This window comes from Ovis aries, chromosome 21, assembly GCF_016772045.2.
Source record: "Ovis aries strain OAR_USU_Benz2616 breed Rambouillet chromosome 21, ARS-UI_Ramb_v3.0, whole genome shotgun sequence".
NCBI classification, from domain to species: Eukaryota; Metazoa; Chordata; class Mammalia; order Artiodactyla; family Bovidae; genus Ovis; species Ovis aries.
In genome coordinates, this window is record NC_056074.1 from 19,598,654 (window position 1) to 19,615,180 (window position 16,527).

Genomic DNA, 16,527 nt, shown 5'->3' on the forward strand with positions numbered 1-16,527 from the left:
CTCATTTACCAAGATAAATAAATAAACGAAACTCTCTTCTTTGACAGAATCTGGCTTCTCAGAATTTTTGGTTTCCTACTTCAGAAAATATTAATGCATTTCGCTGAGCCAGTGTGGGCGGACATACATTTACCATCTTTCACGGTCCTGAGAAGAGAGAAAGCTTATTAAAAGGATTAAAGAATCCACAGAGGACACTAGAGGGCGGGTGTCTCATTTGAATTTGCTGTGATGTCTGCCCATAGACTTGGACCACAGTAGGTAGGCACAACCAGGGTGTTCCCATTTCCCAGAACTGTTCAAATATAAGGTTAAAAAAAAAAAAATTGCTATCCTGCTTCTCAAATAAGCCAAGCTTTGCATTTGCTTTTCCTTTCACCTCTAAACAGCTTTCCCTGTTATTTCTCAAGTCTGGCTCTTCCTCCATGTTTAAGTCTCACTCCCAGTATCATCTCCTAGGAGAGGTCATCCCTTAGAGCTTTTCCTAAAATAAGCTCTCCTGAATCCTGTTGCTTAATGTTACATCAAGTGTTTCCTTCTACCTTCATTAAACCCCAAATTACCTTATTATATGTGCTTACTTGGGCTTCCCAAGTGGTTCTAGTGGCAAAGAATCTACCTACAATGCAGGAGACCCAGGTTCAACCCCTGGGTCGGGAAGATCCCTTGGAGTAGGAAATGGCAACTCACTCCAGTATACTAGCCTGGAAAATTCCATGGGCAGAAGAGCCTGGTGGGCTACAGCCCATGGGGCCACAAATAGTTGGACATGACCAAGCATACAATTGATTGTTGACCAGGGGATTTTTGCAGAAACTAATACTTGTGACAGAAAGTGAAGAGGGACTAAAAAGTCTCTTGATGAAAGTGAAAGAAGAGAGTGAAAAAGTTGGCTTAAAGCTCAACATTTAGAAAACGAATATCATGGCATCTGGTCCCATCACTTCATGGCAAATAGACAGGGAAACAGTGTCAGACTTTATTTTTCTGGGCTCCAAAATCACTGCAGATGGCGACTGCAGCCATGAAATTAAAAGACTTACTTACTCCTTGGAAGGAAAGTTATGACCAACCTAGATAGCATATTCAAAAGCAGAGGCATTAGTTTGCCAACTGAGGTCCGTCTAGTCAAGGCTATGGTTTTCCAGTGGTCAAGTATGGATGTGAGAGTTGGACTGTGAAGAAAGCTGAGCACCGAAGAATTGATGCTTTTGAACTGTGGTGTTGGAGAAGACTCTTGAGAGTCCCTTGGACTGCAAGGAGATCCAACCAATCCATCCTAAAGGAGACCAGTCCTGGATGTTCATTGGAAGGACTGATGCTAAGGCTGAAACTCCCATACTTTGGCCACCTCATGCGAAGAGTTGACTCACTGGAAAAGACTGTGACACTGGGAGGGATTGGGGGCAGGAGGAGAAGGGGACGACAGAGGATGGGATGGCTGGATGGCATCACCAACTCGATGGACAAGAGTTTGGGTGAAATCCAGGAGTTGGTGATGGACAGGGAGGCCTGGTGTGCTGCAGTTCATGGGGTTGCAAAGAGTCAGACACAACTGAGCAACTGAACTGAACTGAACTGAATACTTGTGGCTGGCAATTTTTATTTTGGCTGGCCCAAAATTAATTCTGCTATTTCACTAACACTTCGCAGGTTATTACACTCAATAGTTGCACCTGACATACCTGTGTAGTCCTCTAATTTTCATGACATGTGGTTTTCAATCCACTCTTCTGTAGAAGCAAAAGCTGGAGCATTCTCCAGCACCAGGAGTTTCATTTTCACTTTTCATATCGGAATCAATCGCTAAGATTTTTCATGTCTTTTTGTTGGTCTAATATTCACACTGTCTGAATCAAACTATATTCTGAAGAATTATAATCTTCTGAGAAACTAGTATATATGTTGCTCGGATAATCAGAGAAAACACCTGCATAAAATTCACAGAAAAATTACTCTTAACTTAAAATTTTGCAAAGTGTCATTTTGAAAATTTTATGTTTACAATATAATCACGTACAATATAATACAATATAATAAAACCTAGTGGAGCAAAATGTGAGTGATAACAATCATAAATTGTATAATGAGCCCCTGATCAATTCTAAGCTCTAACAGCTTAATGTGGTGATGTTAATGGTGTTGTGCTGTATTGCTGCCTGTGTGTGATCAGTTCTGTTTGACTCTGCCACCCTATGAGCTGTAGCCTACCAGGTTCCTCTCTCCATGGAATTTTCCAGGCAAGAATACTGGAGTGCCTTGCCATTTCCTACTCCAAGAGAATCTTCCCGACCCAGGGATCAAATCTGCCTCTCTTACATCTCCTGCATTAGCAGGCGAATTAGGAAGATTCTTTACCACAAGCATCACCTGGTTTAAAAATGTATTGATACGTCTCTGGTCAATAATATAAAATGTATCTGTCTCTTCTAGAAAGTATACTCCTTAAAGGCAGTGACCTTGTCTCACTACTCAAGTCTCAGGAGCTAAAAAAAAATTTGTGGAGTATCTGGTGAATGAATGAAAAACTGGTCAGTTCTTTAAAATGGGCATTATCATAATTCACATTACAGATGACTCACAGAGATTTTAAATAACTTGATCAAGGTTTTACAGCCAGTTGATGGAAGAATCACTTGACCTCAGAAAATCTTTTAAGCTATATATGTTTCTTCTCTTAATTTTTTTTTTCGGCGGGGAGTAATGTATATTAAGAAAATCATCATTTTCAAAATTCTCATTTCTTCTTTGACTCTTCCCTCTGTCCTATCAATATCCAATCAACTCCACTCTTAAACTACTATTTATACTGTCCGTCCTTTTTCTTTCTATTCTCTCTGCCACCATTTTTATTAATGGTCACATTCTGGGAACTATTGGAATAGCCTCCTGCTTAGTTTCATTATTTGTTCTGCTCCAGTCTCTAACTCTACGTATGTCTCTCCCAGAAGAACTGCCTTAAACTTGGACTTTATCGTGCTATTGAGTCACATCTCCAGTCGCTATCTGTTGCTATTAGCTTCAATTGTACACTTTTTGGCTTTTACACTCAAGGCCCTCCCTAGTTGTCCCCAACCTTTCTCACACTATTCTCTCCTTAAACTCTCTACATGATCTCCAGTTAGACAGCCCCACTCACTATTCAAACAGCTCTAGAGTTCTTCCTAGTCTTCAACAATTCTCACCCTATTATTCTCCAAAAACATGCCTTTCCACATTTAAATTGCATTCATTTATCAAACCACTGGAGAATTTCCACCTTCTTTTAGAATGTTTTCCAGATAACTCCAGTGTACATGGGTTCACCTGTCTCCAAGTTCATTAGTACCTAGAACAGTGCCAAGCTCACTGTAGGTGCTTAGAAAATTTTTGTCCAGTGAATTACTGAACACATAGCTGAAATCATGCTCTGTCTTATGGTAGCTTTTATTTTGTCTTATTTTATCTACACTGTTAATTCTTGGGTCCCTTTTCAACTGGATCTTTGAGGTCTGAGATCATAGACTCCTATTCATCTCCTCATACACAGGAAGCAATGCCTCTTGTCTGAAAGACAACCCCTCATGCTTTAACCAAGGAAGCCTAATGTCACACTGTATTATTGATAAACTTACACTCTCTGATTTGCTTTATGGCTCAGGATTTAACAACTACTACACACATAACAGCAACCCACTCCAGTACTCTTGCCTGGAAAATCCCACGGACAGAGGAGCCTGGTAGGCTACAGTCCATGGGGTCGCAAGGAGTCGGACACAACTGAGAGACTTCACTTTCACACACATAACAACTGACCCTACAGAGAGGAGACACTGGAGATTCAAAGTATATCCCTCCTTTTTCTTCAGTTAATATTTCACCATCATTAATATACTGTGAAAACAAATTACCAATCTGAGCAATTTCCTGTTCAAATTCTAGCTGCAATTTTTTCTAATGTTTCTGATCCTCATGAAATAATCCCCTAATATTACAGTATGCCAATAATGTAATGACAACAAGCTAGGCATAGAAACTGGTATATAATAGGGTCCATACACTTCATACAAAAGATATTACCAACCAATGTCACTTCTTCTCAATACTATGTGAGTATTGTCAGTTAATAAGTGTCATGGAAATTCAGGGGAAGTATAAATTAATGAAGGTTGGGGCATTACAGGAAGATACCTGAAATTCTCTTCAACAACAGTGTAATAATTATTGAGTCTAGGTACATGTAAATCTGGTTTATACGGTCCCTACCTGCTATAAATATGTAATCTGTGATTTAACTTTAATAGCTTTACCTATGCTTTTAAGAGAAAGATAAGTAGATGATACTGACAATTTTCTCTTTAATCACTTGGACATTGCTTTAACCCAATCACAGAGAGGCCTTCCCAGCTACTGTCACCAAAACAGCAATACATACTACCTCTCTTCTAGATTATAGTGTTCTGTCTCATTTCTTACTAATCCATGAGAATAGTTAAATTTATTTATTGACCTATGTCAAGAGTCACCAAAATATAACCCATAAAACAAATACAAACCTCATCCTACTTTTATAAATAAAGTTTTATTGGAACACCATCATGTTCACTCATTACATATTGGCTAAGGCTGCTTTTGTGCTAACACAACAGAGTTGAGTAGCTGTGACAGAAACCGTATGGCCCCCAAAGCCTAAAATATTTATATCTGGCTTTTTACGATCTTACCCTTGGCTTATAAGTTTCTTGTCCATTTCCTCACTCTCAGAACATGAAAAGAGAGTTTTTGTTTACTACTTTAACTGTGACATTTGTACCTGGGACCTAATAGGTGGTTCATTGCTGTTGCTGGCCATTCTTGGGGACTTAACAGGAGGAGGGTCAATAGTGTTAACCAAGATCCATATGAATTCAGCTGTGCATCTGGAATCACTGCTTTCTGGGTATGCATGTAATAAACGCATATAAAGAAATGTGTAAATGGCCAAAGAATACTCTAGGGAGGATTCTTGGCCCAAAGAACAGCTTTCATAGAAAATCCCTTGGTCTCACTGCTGGGCTTACTGGGGGCAGGGCACTGTGTTTTTTATAGCACTGCTATGCTAAATGAAACATGCTCTAAATCACCAGGTAGGCCTAGAACTGAGAATCTGGGTAATATCTGGAGAGTAAGAGTTTAGAGTAACAAATTCCTAAACAAACTTGTTGATAAGAACACCAGCCTATACCTTTTTATTAATTTATTGTATTCTTGTCAATTGATATTACCCAGAGATTTTAAAGAAAAAATTTTTAAAAACCCACAACAGTTATGAAAACACCAATTTCCCAAGAGTCTCTTTTAGTTTCTAGATATAGCTTAGAATTTTATTCTACATAAACTTCTCACCAAAGAAACTTTATTAACAAGTGGGAATTCTGACCTCCTGAAATGCAGCCAATTCCTCTACGCTAGGCAGACATGTCAGAATAAGCCAATGTCAACATGTCAATTTTCCAATATTCTGTTTAAGGTACAAAGATGAACTTAATAGTGTCTCAGTGTTCAATAATACCTAGATATTATTTACTTAGAAAGAGAGCTTTGTCTGAGAGGCCATAATATGTATTATATCTGGAAGTTTTATCAGACAGACCTCCAGGTTGAGCTGACACTGTCATGACCCATACACTCCCCAAGCCAATATGGTTGGATGTATTCCACTAATTTTATATCATTTCAGTTCATTCTCTACACTATAGCCTAAGCGATTTAAAATATAATCTAGTCCTATCTCTTCCTTTCTAAAAATTCCCCGGAATCTCTACATGTCCTTCAGGAGAAAGCCAAAGCTTTCATAATACATGTAGGCTGAGATGGCTCTGTGTGTCTGCTCACATGTCTCGCCTTGCCACAAGCCTCTCATCTCTCCCTCCTCCCCGTGTCCTCTGCTCTGAAGGCTGCATTTCTAAGAATTTTGGTAATGTCTTATTCTCTGTAGCACCCCCTTCATCACTTTCTACCCTATCTCTTTTCTCTGGTGCTTCTGAGCCCCTGTGCATGTTGTTTCCTTTCTGATTCTGATTGAAACACTTTCCCTTCCTTTTTTTTTTGTCTAACCTTTGCTTATTATTTGAGTCTCATCTCAGACTTTTCTTTCTCCTGATAGCTTTTCTGGATTTCTGAAGTCCAGATTAAATAGAAAAACCCTGTGGTAAATAACATACTATTGGGAACACCACCCCCATATCTAACTCCCTAAAATGTATCCCTGAAAGACTCATGAGCTCTAACTTAACTGTGACGTCTCCCCAAACGTGATCTAAATTCTTCAAATCAATAGATTAAGCACAGCTTTAAGTATTCTCCCAACTCTCCCAAGCAATTATTTGTCTCTTAGATAAATCTATAATTGTGTCACTATCAAAAAAATTACAGGAATTGTTCTTTTAAAATATAGCAAAAGTGCTCTGTTTAAAATGACCCACTATAGAGACTTCCCTGGCAATCCAGTGGTTAAAACTGCACCTTCCAGTGCAGGGACTTTGGGTTTGATCCCTGGTCAAGGAGTGAAGAACCCACATAGCCAAAACCGAAACATAAAAAGGAAATGATATTGCAATAAATTCAATGAAAAAAACTTTAAAAATGATCAACATAAAAAAATGAAATAAAGAAAATGGCCCACTAAATGTATCTTAATTAAAAACATAAGATTTGTTTTGAAAGCACTTCACTTTAAGGAAATCAAAGAGGATGAAGGCAAGCCACTTGTAATAAATAGCTCCAATGCCTAGGAATACGAGAAAACACCTGTTTTTCTGGAGACATACTTGTAATAGAGTAAATAGGACTGGAGATAATGATATGAAGTTGCATTAAAATAAAAATGGAGCATTCATGTGTTTAACTAGAAATGTCTGGGCAGCAAACACTGGGTGGAGGCATGTTAAGCACACCAGCAACTCCCTCACTAGCTCTGGTTATCCAGATGTTGCTAAAATTTAAGGGCTATAACCTAAAATGATGCTTGCCACATTTTTTGTAATCTGCTATGGGTAGAGGGTCAAAAACACGGTATCTTGGGAGTAAAGAAAATCAGTCTAAGAAGTGCCAATAATAGGAGGCAGGAAAGGTGATTTTGCTTCAGAGAGAACAATAATTTACACCAAACAAGTCCCAAAGCAGGTGCCTAGTGCCAGGCCTGTACAGACCCAGCAAGATCTGAAGGTGGCGTAGATATCTGAGACTGAGATCAAGGTATGGCATTAGGGATAAAGAGCAAAGATGACTACAGCGTAAGCCCCACCTGTGGAAAGGGGTCAGAATGAGGCAAAGAGAATGAAAACTGGGAAAAGAATCAGATGATGAGACTCAGAAATGAAAATAGTTTGGCAAGCCTCCCTAGCAAGAGTCGGAAGGGCCACAGGGCTGAGATTCTGCAGGGAATAGTGTGAGAGCAAAATGGGACCTCAAGCAGTGACTGCGGCACCCAGGAGGAGGAAGAACTAGGAGCTTAGGATTTGTTGGCCTCCTGGTATTTCAGCCCTGGGGTCCAAGCTTTCTAAACTGTGCTTGTCACAGCCTAGCAAGATCTTCCTGTTCTCTCAGAACCACCTATGTTCAAGGGTGAAAGAACAGATAACTCCCAAGAGGGTCTGTACCCACCAAATAGAAAGCTCAGCTGCAAACGTTTGCTCTGGGCACTAGAGGGTCTCTTGAGAAACCTATATGCAGGTCAGAAAGCAACAGTTAGAACTGGACATGGAACAACAGACTGGTTCCAAATAGGAAAAGGAGTACGTCAAGGCTGTATATTGTCACCCTGCTTATTTAACTTATATGCAGCGTACATCATGAGAAATGCTGGGCTGGAAGAAACACAAGCTGGAATCAAGATTGCCTGGAGAAATATCAATAACCTCAGATATGCAGATGACACCAGCCTTATGGCAGAAAGTGAAGAGGAACTAAAAACCCTCTTGATGAAAGTGAAAGAGGAGAGTGAAAAAGTTGGCTTAAAGCTCAACATTCAGAAAACTAAGACCATGGCATCTCGTCACATTCCTTCATGGGAAATAGATGGGGAAACAGTGGAAACAGTGTCAGAGTTGATTTTTGGGGCTCCAAAATCACTGCAGATGGTGATTGCAGCCATGAAATTAGAAGACGCTTACTCCTTGGAAGAAAAGTTATGACCAACCTAGATAGCATATTCAAAACCAGAGACATTACTTTGCCAACAAAGGTCTATCTAGTCAAGGCTATGGTTTTTCCAGTGGTCATGAATGGATGTGAGAGTTGGACTATAAAGAAAGCTGAGCACCAAAGAATTGATGCTTTTGAACTGTGGTGTTGGAGAAGACTCTTGAGAGTCCCTTGGACTGCAAGGAAATCCAACCAGTCCATCCTAAAGGAGATCAGTCCTGGATGTTCATTGGAAAGACTGATGCTGAAGCTGAAACTCCAAAACTTTGGCCACCTCATGAGAAGATTTGACTCATTGGAAAAGACTGTGATGCTGGGAGGGATTGGGGGCAGGAGGAGAAGGGGATGACAAAGGATGAGATGGCTGGATGGCATCACCGACTTGATGGACATGAGTTTGAGTGAACTCCAGGAGTTGTTGATGGACAGGGAGGCCTGGCATGCTGTGATTCATGGGGTCGCAAAGAGCTGGACACGACTGAGCCACTGAACTGAACTGGGTCTCTGAACAATGACTCCAGGAAGCATCTTGATCTTGATTATAGTGCATTTTACTTCGATTAAGACAATGTCAGTGTTGTCATCCTATGTTTGTATTTAGATTGGAAGAAAAATGAGTGGCCAAGATGAGGACCCACTTCCAAAATTTGACAAAGTCTGCTTTCTTCCCGGGGAAAATGGGAAGGTAAAGAAAAGGAAAGAGGAGAATTCTGTACTGCTCTAACACTCCCAAAAAGAGATGTAAACTGCCTCCCAAAGAACTAACCTGTGAGCTCCTTTACAAACCTCCTATAAAACCGACACTGCTTACTGAAATCATACCAACTTGAAATATTTTCTGTAGAGATGCACCCTAAAATAGGAAGGACTGTGATGAAGGTTATCAGATAACTACATTCTTGATGTACTCATGCCTCTTTAAAAAACACTTATGGAAAGTTTTTTTGTTTTGTTTTTTGTTTGTTTGTTTGTTTGTTTTACTTTACAATATTGTATTGGTTCTGCCACACATCAACATGAATCCACCACGGGCATACGGGTGTTCCCCATCCTGAACTCCCCTCCCACCTCCCTCCCCGTACCATTTTGGCTTTTTTTAAGAGAGAAGCAGAGAGAGGTGTGGCAATTTAAGTCATGAAAAGAACAAAGAACACAGAGAAAACTTGTCAGGCAACATCTTCTTCTTCAAGATATCTAAGGAATGAAAAGGGAAATTTCACACCAGCGAGCAACAGTGGTTCAACTAATTACGGTGATAGATGGCAGTCAAGGCTATCATAGCCAGGTCAGAGCAGCGGGTTTAGGATTCGTATTTAGCACTAACTTGCTTCACAAGTCATTATGCAATGACTTTCAACAGGTCCAAGGAAAGTGATGGCTGCTGTTTTTCTACCACCCAACATGATCATCTAATATTCTAGAATATTTTCAGGTTCACTGAAGAGATTTTAGAAGTGACTCTAAGGAAATTCATTTCCTTCTCCTTCTTGCCAATTATTAATATGGATAACCAATTCAGTTATATGCCATTGACAGAATTATCACTAATGTGTCACCAATTACTTATATAGTTAAGCATGATCTTTACAAAGAAACACAGCTTACAAACAATATCCTTGAGATTTCTAAAAGTTCTTTGCATATGCCACATACTCATGTATTTGATGAATGAGTGCAGAAATAAATCACAAATCAATAAATGCATTTTACAATACATTTTTGAGATCTAATCTAGTTCTCATAATGTAGTTTCGAGATATACCCATCCTGTTTAAAGAAAAATGGACAAAATGGGACTTTTCTAACAGTTATTTATGTGAAATTGACAAGACTTACTCAAGTAAGCTATTACTTATGGATCATAATTATTAATATTTAAAAACTAAAAATGAGCCAATATTTATATCTACACTGATAGCCTCAGGGCTTCAAATTTGAGACTTACTCCATTTCTATCTCTGTCACTTTTCTTATAATAAACTAACAAATCACATGTATTAGTTAAAACCCTGCTGATAGATCTGGAGGCTGGATATGGTGTCAGGAGCCAAAATTTGGCAAAGATCCATGGGGTTCACGTGTTCAATCACAAAAGGCAATTTGTACAATGGGAATAGAATGGAAATATTCTGAAATCACATGGCATTTCATTTTTATTCCACAAGTATATTATTTTAAATATTTTCAGGCAAAGGCTAAAATGACATTGCATACAGAAACTAAACCCAGGTTTATACTTTCAAATAATTTCGATAACAAGCTCAGTAAAGGAACACACTGGAGCAAGGAAATTGCACTAAGAAAAGACAAAAATTACTAGGTTACTGCCTGCCACACACCCACCATAAGCCCTAGGTTGCCATTTTTATAAACTGTTATGGGAATACCAAAGGAGCAGCAGCATTTTCAAACTCTCACTGAAAAGGGAAAAAACAACATGTACAAAATTCACTTTTGGATGCTCAACTTCCCTCACTTGATGGGAGGCCAAGAGTCCACCGTGAAAGCAATGTGGAGAAGCTTTCCCCCTAAGTTTTTTAATTACTAAATCATTACTTAAACTATCTAAGTGATTACCTTCAGTGTCTGCTTTGCTTTGGCTATGGAGACATAGTCACAACCATGAAGACCCTACTGAAACAAGAAGATATGAAGTTCATAAAATGCTCTCTGTCTCAACAGCAGAAAGGCGCATGGATGTTACCTGAAAATGCAAACTGTGATCTTTTTTGACGAGATTAAAAAATCTTTACTTTCAAGTTATAATGACTATTCTTACATTTCTTCATATCCTAGAGTCAAAGGAAGTTTTTAATGCCTAATAATCCACATTAAGTGATAACTAAGGCATAAACAGTCTGAGAATTTGTAGACACTTTAAAACATAAATGTTTAGAACTATCCATTTTGTGGGATCCTTCGGTGTCCTGTTCCTTGCTGAATTCTTAGTTTAACAACAAGAGATACATGTAAGGAAATAATTTTTCCCCAAAACAGACATCAAGTCTATGTCTTGATTCCATAACTGAAATATATCAAGCTCTAGAGATGGTTTCATGAAACTGTAGAGAAAATTGTTATGAAAATACAGTCTTTATTTTCTCTATGAAATTTCCTGTTTTAGGTGAATATCCTGCCATCTTGTTCTGACTTCCCTACTTACTTGACTTCTTGCATTTATTCAAGGTTTCACCATTATATTTCCATTCAGAAAATTGTGTGACATGTGAGTATATTAATACTTCCTTCTGTTGAAATTTGAAATGTACATAGGTAGTGTATTTATGCAGATTAGAAATCTCACAATAGTCACATATTCATCAGGAGATGCCCAGTTTATCTGAAAGGTAATTGGTTGAAAGTCCTTCAGTTATAATTGAAGGACATGTCCCAGATTCTCTGCCTAAACATCAGGGTTTCAAAGTAAAGTTATCCTTGGGAAACATTAATTTCCCCTCCCATGATTAGATGTTATTATGGCTATAACTTACTATTCAAGGTTATCTTCCATTTTATCCTTAGAATATTTCATCTCCACCGTGTGTGTGTGTGTGTGTGTGTGTGTGTGTGTGTGTTATCCATCAGATCTATGGATGTTGTACATGAAGAAAGATCCCACTCAATCCTTGCTGCCAGTATGTCAATTAAAAATTCAGGCTTCTTTGGAATTCTTCTAGTGCTCATTGTGGGATTTCTTTTTGTTATAAGATGTTGAATAAATACAGGAGATAGATGAGCTACCCAAGATTGAATAAGAGCTCATTCCTCTCTTGGCTTCTGAGAACGTTTTCGGCTCCTTGTCATGTTGGTTGAAGGTTGACAGGGAAATTAGAAGAAGGTAGAAAGATAGTTTGTAAACATCACCATGGGTGCAGGATTTTGTGACATATACATTGTGGTCCAAAGCGCCTCTGTGCAAGGCTGAAGCCTACTTTAGCCATAGGTGGACAGGCCAATAACACTCCTAAAGCTCTGTGTGCCATATGTTTCCATGATTTCTCTATTAATCGAGGACTTCAAAAGACCATGATCATCAAAAGAAGAGTACCAGATGGGTAACATTATCATAGCTAACACATTGGTGGATGATGACAAATTACTGTGTTACTATTTATCTGGGTGTTGCAGTTTAGAATGGAGTCCTTGGGGACCTTATACCTACTGCCAAAGTTAGAAGAGAATTTGAAATCCCATGTCCGCCCTTTACCTGCCTTCAAATGAGGCCTTGGAGGTACTATCCAATTATCTCTGCCCCACATATTTTATGAGGCTGGGTTTCCAGAAAAATATGAACAAATGACCATGTTTAGAGTGAAAGTTAGAGACTGTTAACTAAGGTGTCCGTTTCTGTGAAAATGAAAAAAAAAAATTGTAGAGCTAGTTAAAAAAGAGAAGGCATGAGAAAGTCCTTTACATGGTGATACTTCAAATAATTATAATTTTTCCATGGAGTTTATAGCTCCCTTTAATGTGATGTCTGTAATACAAGGTAGATTGTAAAACCTCTGGGCAAGAGAAAAGGCATCTCTCCATAACAGCCAAGAATGTTGGAAGGACAGGTGTGAGTCCAGTGCAGGAAGATTAGAAGTTGGCCAGAGAAGCTGGTATGTAAAAGGAAATGAAAGTAAGAGAAAGCTACAGCTAGGAGAAAAGTCATATAATGTAGTGATTTCTTGCTGGTGTTCTTTTAGGGAAATGGGACAAATATCTCTAAATAACTCACTGCGATTTTTTTTTTTTTTTTGGTAACATTAGGACTTTCATTAGAGTAAAACAAATTGAGTACATATCCTAACGTTAATATTAAACCCAAATTCTTATATCTTGTTCCTCCCCAAATCTACATAAGGAATCTCCTCAAGGTCTTAGCATGCCTCTAACAAGATGGCAGGAAATGACAGAATATACCCTAAACAACATACAGCCAAGCTTCAAATGAAAATGTTGCTACTACTATAAGTGGAACACACCATTCTAGTGAATAAAAATTTGAAATGAATCAGTAAGATTTCTTCAGTAAAAGTCTTGACAGTTAGATGATGAAGGTACCTTCTGGGTCCAGAACCAAGCAAGATTCCATGATTTACTGAGGAACTGAAATGCAAAATGTCAACTATTAGAAGGGAAAGACAAGGCAAGGTCTATCATGACTCAGTCTGCAGAAACTTAACTCACTGACTTTATGAAAAAGATACCAAAAAATAAATGAGTCCTAATTTATTATAGTCAATGTTATCATTACAAAATTGCTACCGTGCTATGTTCAGTGCAAATGCAAGATGGCTACAGTTATAAAGTATGTTTCTTAATGAATCTGGCTGCATTCTGTTTATGCAACTTGGCCCTTGGAAGGATAATACACAATTTATAATGACAGATATTTCACAGGTTTGTTCTTTGGCTGCTAGAAGACTCATCAGTAATTTAACAACATGACACCCTTTCTTTAAAATTGTTTCATATACTTTCACTTTGCAAAACTCATTTTAAAAATTACTCATATTTATATCAGCATAGAACATGTAAACCAACCAAGAAATGTTCTTGTTGGAAAGACTAAAAAAGGAAGAAAGAAAAATCTTATAAACTTTACAATTTCACATTATTATGTAATGCATGGGAAATGATTCTTAAATCAAAAATAGAAGAAAAAAAACAAAGGGTTTCATTTATTCCAAAAATTTAAAAAATACTTCAAAGGGGAATTTTACCGTGTGATATTTTCAGTTCAGATAAATTCAGTCACTCACTCGTGTTCGACTCTTAGTGACGCCATGGACTGCAGTACGCCAGGATTCCCTGTCCATCACCCACTCTCAGAGCTTACTCAAACTTGTGTCCATTGATTCTGTGATGCCATCCAACCATCTCATCCTCTGTTGTCCCCTTCTCCTCCCACCTTCAATCTTTCCCAGCATCAGGGTCTTTTCCAATGAATCGGTTCTTCACATCAGGTGGCCCAAGTATTGGAGTTTCAGCTTCCGCATCATTCCTTCCAATGAATATTCAGGACTGATTTCCAGTAGGATGGACTGGTTTGATCTCCTTGAAGTCCAAGGGACTCTCAAGAGTCTTCTCTAACACCACGTTCAAAAGAATCAATTCTTCAGCACTCTGCTATCTTTATAGTCCAACTCTCACATCCATATATTACAACTGGAAAAACCAAAGCTTTGACCAGACGGATCTTTGTTGGTAATGTCTCTGCTTTTTAATATACTATCTAGGTTGCTCACAGATTTTCTTCCAAGGAGCAAGCATCTTTTAGTTTCATAGCTTGCAGTCACCATCTGCAGTGATTTTGGAGTTCCCCCACCCCACCCCCACCAAAATAAAGTCTCTCACTGTTTCCATTGTTTCCCCATCTATTTCCCATGAAGTGATGGGACCAGATGCCATGATCAGTTTTCTGAATGTTGAGTTTTAAGCCAATTTTTCACTCTCTTCTTTCACTTTCATCAAGAGGCTCTTTAGTTCTCCTTCACTTTCTGCTGTAAGGGTGGTGTCGTCTGCATATTTTAGGTTATTGATTTTTCTCCCAGCAATCTTTATACCAGCTTGTGCTTCATCCAGCCAAGCATTTCACAAGATGTACTCTGCATATAAATTAAATAGACAGGGTGACAAGATATAGTCTTGACATACTCCTTTCCCAATTTGGAACCAGTCTATTGTTCCATATCCAGTTCTAACTCTTGCTTCTTGACCTGCATACAGATTTCTCAGAAGAAAGGTCAGGTGATCTGGTATTCCCATCTCTTTAAGAATTGTCCACAGTTTGTGGGTGATTAACACAGTCAAAGGCTTTGGCATAGTCAATAACACAGAAGTAGATGTTTTTCTGGAACTCGCCTGCTGTTTCGATGATTCAGCGGATGTTAGCAATTTGATCTCTGGTTCCTCTGCCTTTTCTAAAACCAGCTTGAACATCTGGAAGTTCTTGGTTTACATACTGGTGAAGCCTGGCTTAGAGAATTTTGAGCTTTACTTTGCTAGCGTGTAAGATGAGAGCAATTGTGTGGTAGTTTGAATATTCCTTGGCATTGCCTGTCTTTGGGACTGGAATGAAAGCTGACCTTTTCCAGTCCTCTGGCCACTGCTGAGTTTTCCAAATGTGCTGGCATATTGAGTTCAGCACTTTCACAGCGTCATCTTTTAGGATTTGAAGTAGCTCAACTGGAATTCCATCACCTCCACTAGCTTTTTTGTAGTGATGCTTCCTAAGGCCCACTTGACTTCGCATTCCAGGATTTCTAGTTCTAGGTGAGTGATCACACTATCATGGTTATCTGGGTCATGAAGATCTTTTTTGTATAGTTCTCCTATGTATTCTTGCCACCTCTTCTTAATATCTTCTGCTTCTGTTAGGTCCATCCCATTTCTGTCCTTTACTGTGCTCATCTTTGGATGAAAAGTTCCCTTGGCATCTCTAATTTTCTTGAAGAGATCTCTAGTCTTTCCCATTCTATTGTTTTCTTCTATTTCTTTGCACTGATCACTGAGGAAGGCTTTCTTATCTCTTCTTGCTATTCTTTGGAACTGTGAATCAGTTGGGTATTTCTTTCCTTTTCTCCTTCACCTTTCACTTCTTTTCTCAGCTGTTTTTAAGGCCTCATCAGACAATCATTTTGCCTTTTTGCATTTCTTTTTCTTGGGGATGGTCTTGATCACTGCCTCCTGTACAATGTCACGAACCTCAGTCCATAGTTCTTCATGGACTCTGTCTATCAGATTTAATCCCTTGAATCTATTTGTCACTTCCACTGTATAATCATAAGGGATTTGATTTAGGTCATACCTGAATGGTCTAGTGATTTTCCCTACTTTCTTCAGTATGAATTTGTCAATAAGGCATTCATGATCTGAGCCACAGTCAGCTCCTGGTCTTGTTTTTGCTGACTGTATAGAGCTTCTCCATCTTTGGCTCTAAAGAATATAATCAATCTGATTCTGGTATTGACCACCTGGTGATGTCCATGTGGAGAGTCTTCTACTGTGTTGTTGGAAGAGGGTGTTTGCTATGACCACTGTGTTCTCTTCACAAAACTCCATTGGCCTTTGACCTGCTTTTGTTTTGTATTCCAAGGCCAAATTTGCTTGTTACTCCATGTATTTCTTGACTTCCTACTTTTGCATTCCAGTCCCCTATAATGAAGAGGACATCTTTTCTGGGTGTTAGTTCTAGAAGGTCTTGTAGGTCTTCATAGAACCGTTCAACTTCAGCTTCTTCACCATTACTGGTTGGGGCACAGACTTGGATTACTGTGATATTGAATGGTTTGCCTTGGAAATGAACAGAGATCATTCTGTCATTTTTGAGATTTTGAGATTTGTCTATTGGCAGAGTGTTCTGACAAAACGTGG

At 38.7% G+C, this 16,527-nt stretch overlaps 1 protein-coding gene across 5 annotated transcripts in view; it reads right to left on the reverse strand.

Annotated features, from left to right (window-relative positions):
• Positions 1-16,527, reverse strand: part of GAS2 (growth arrest specific 2) — a 139,473-nt gene that overhangs the window by 33,657 nt on the left and 89,289 nt on the right. The window contains exon 8 of one of the 5 annotated variants that reach the window (XM_060404228.1): positions 10,299-13,257. The exons of the other annotated variants lie outside the window; for them this stretch is intronic. Within the exon in view, the coding sequence (XP_060260211.1) occupies positions 13,177-13,257 (81 nt within the window). The 3' untranslated portion in view covers positions 10,299-13,176. Of the gene's footprint in view, positions 1-10,298; positions 13,258-16,527 lie in introns of those variants that run through there. 5 annotated transcript variants of the gene reach the window in all.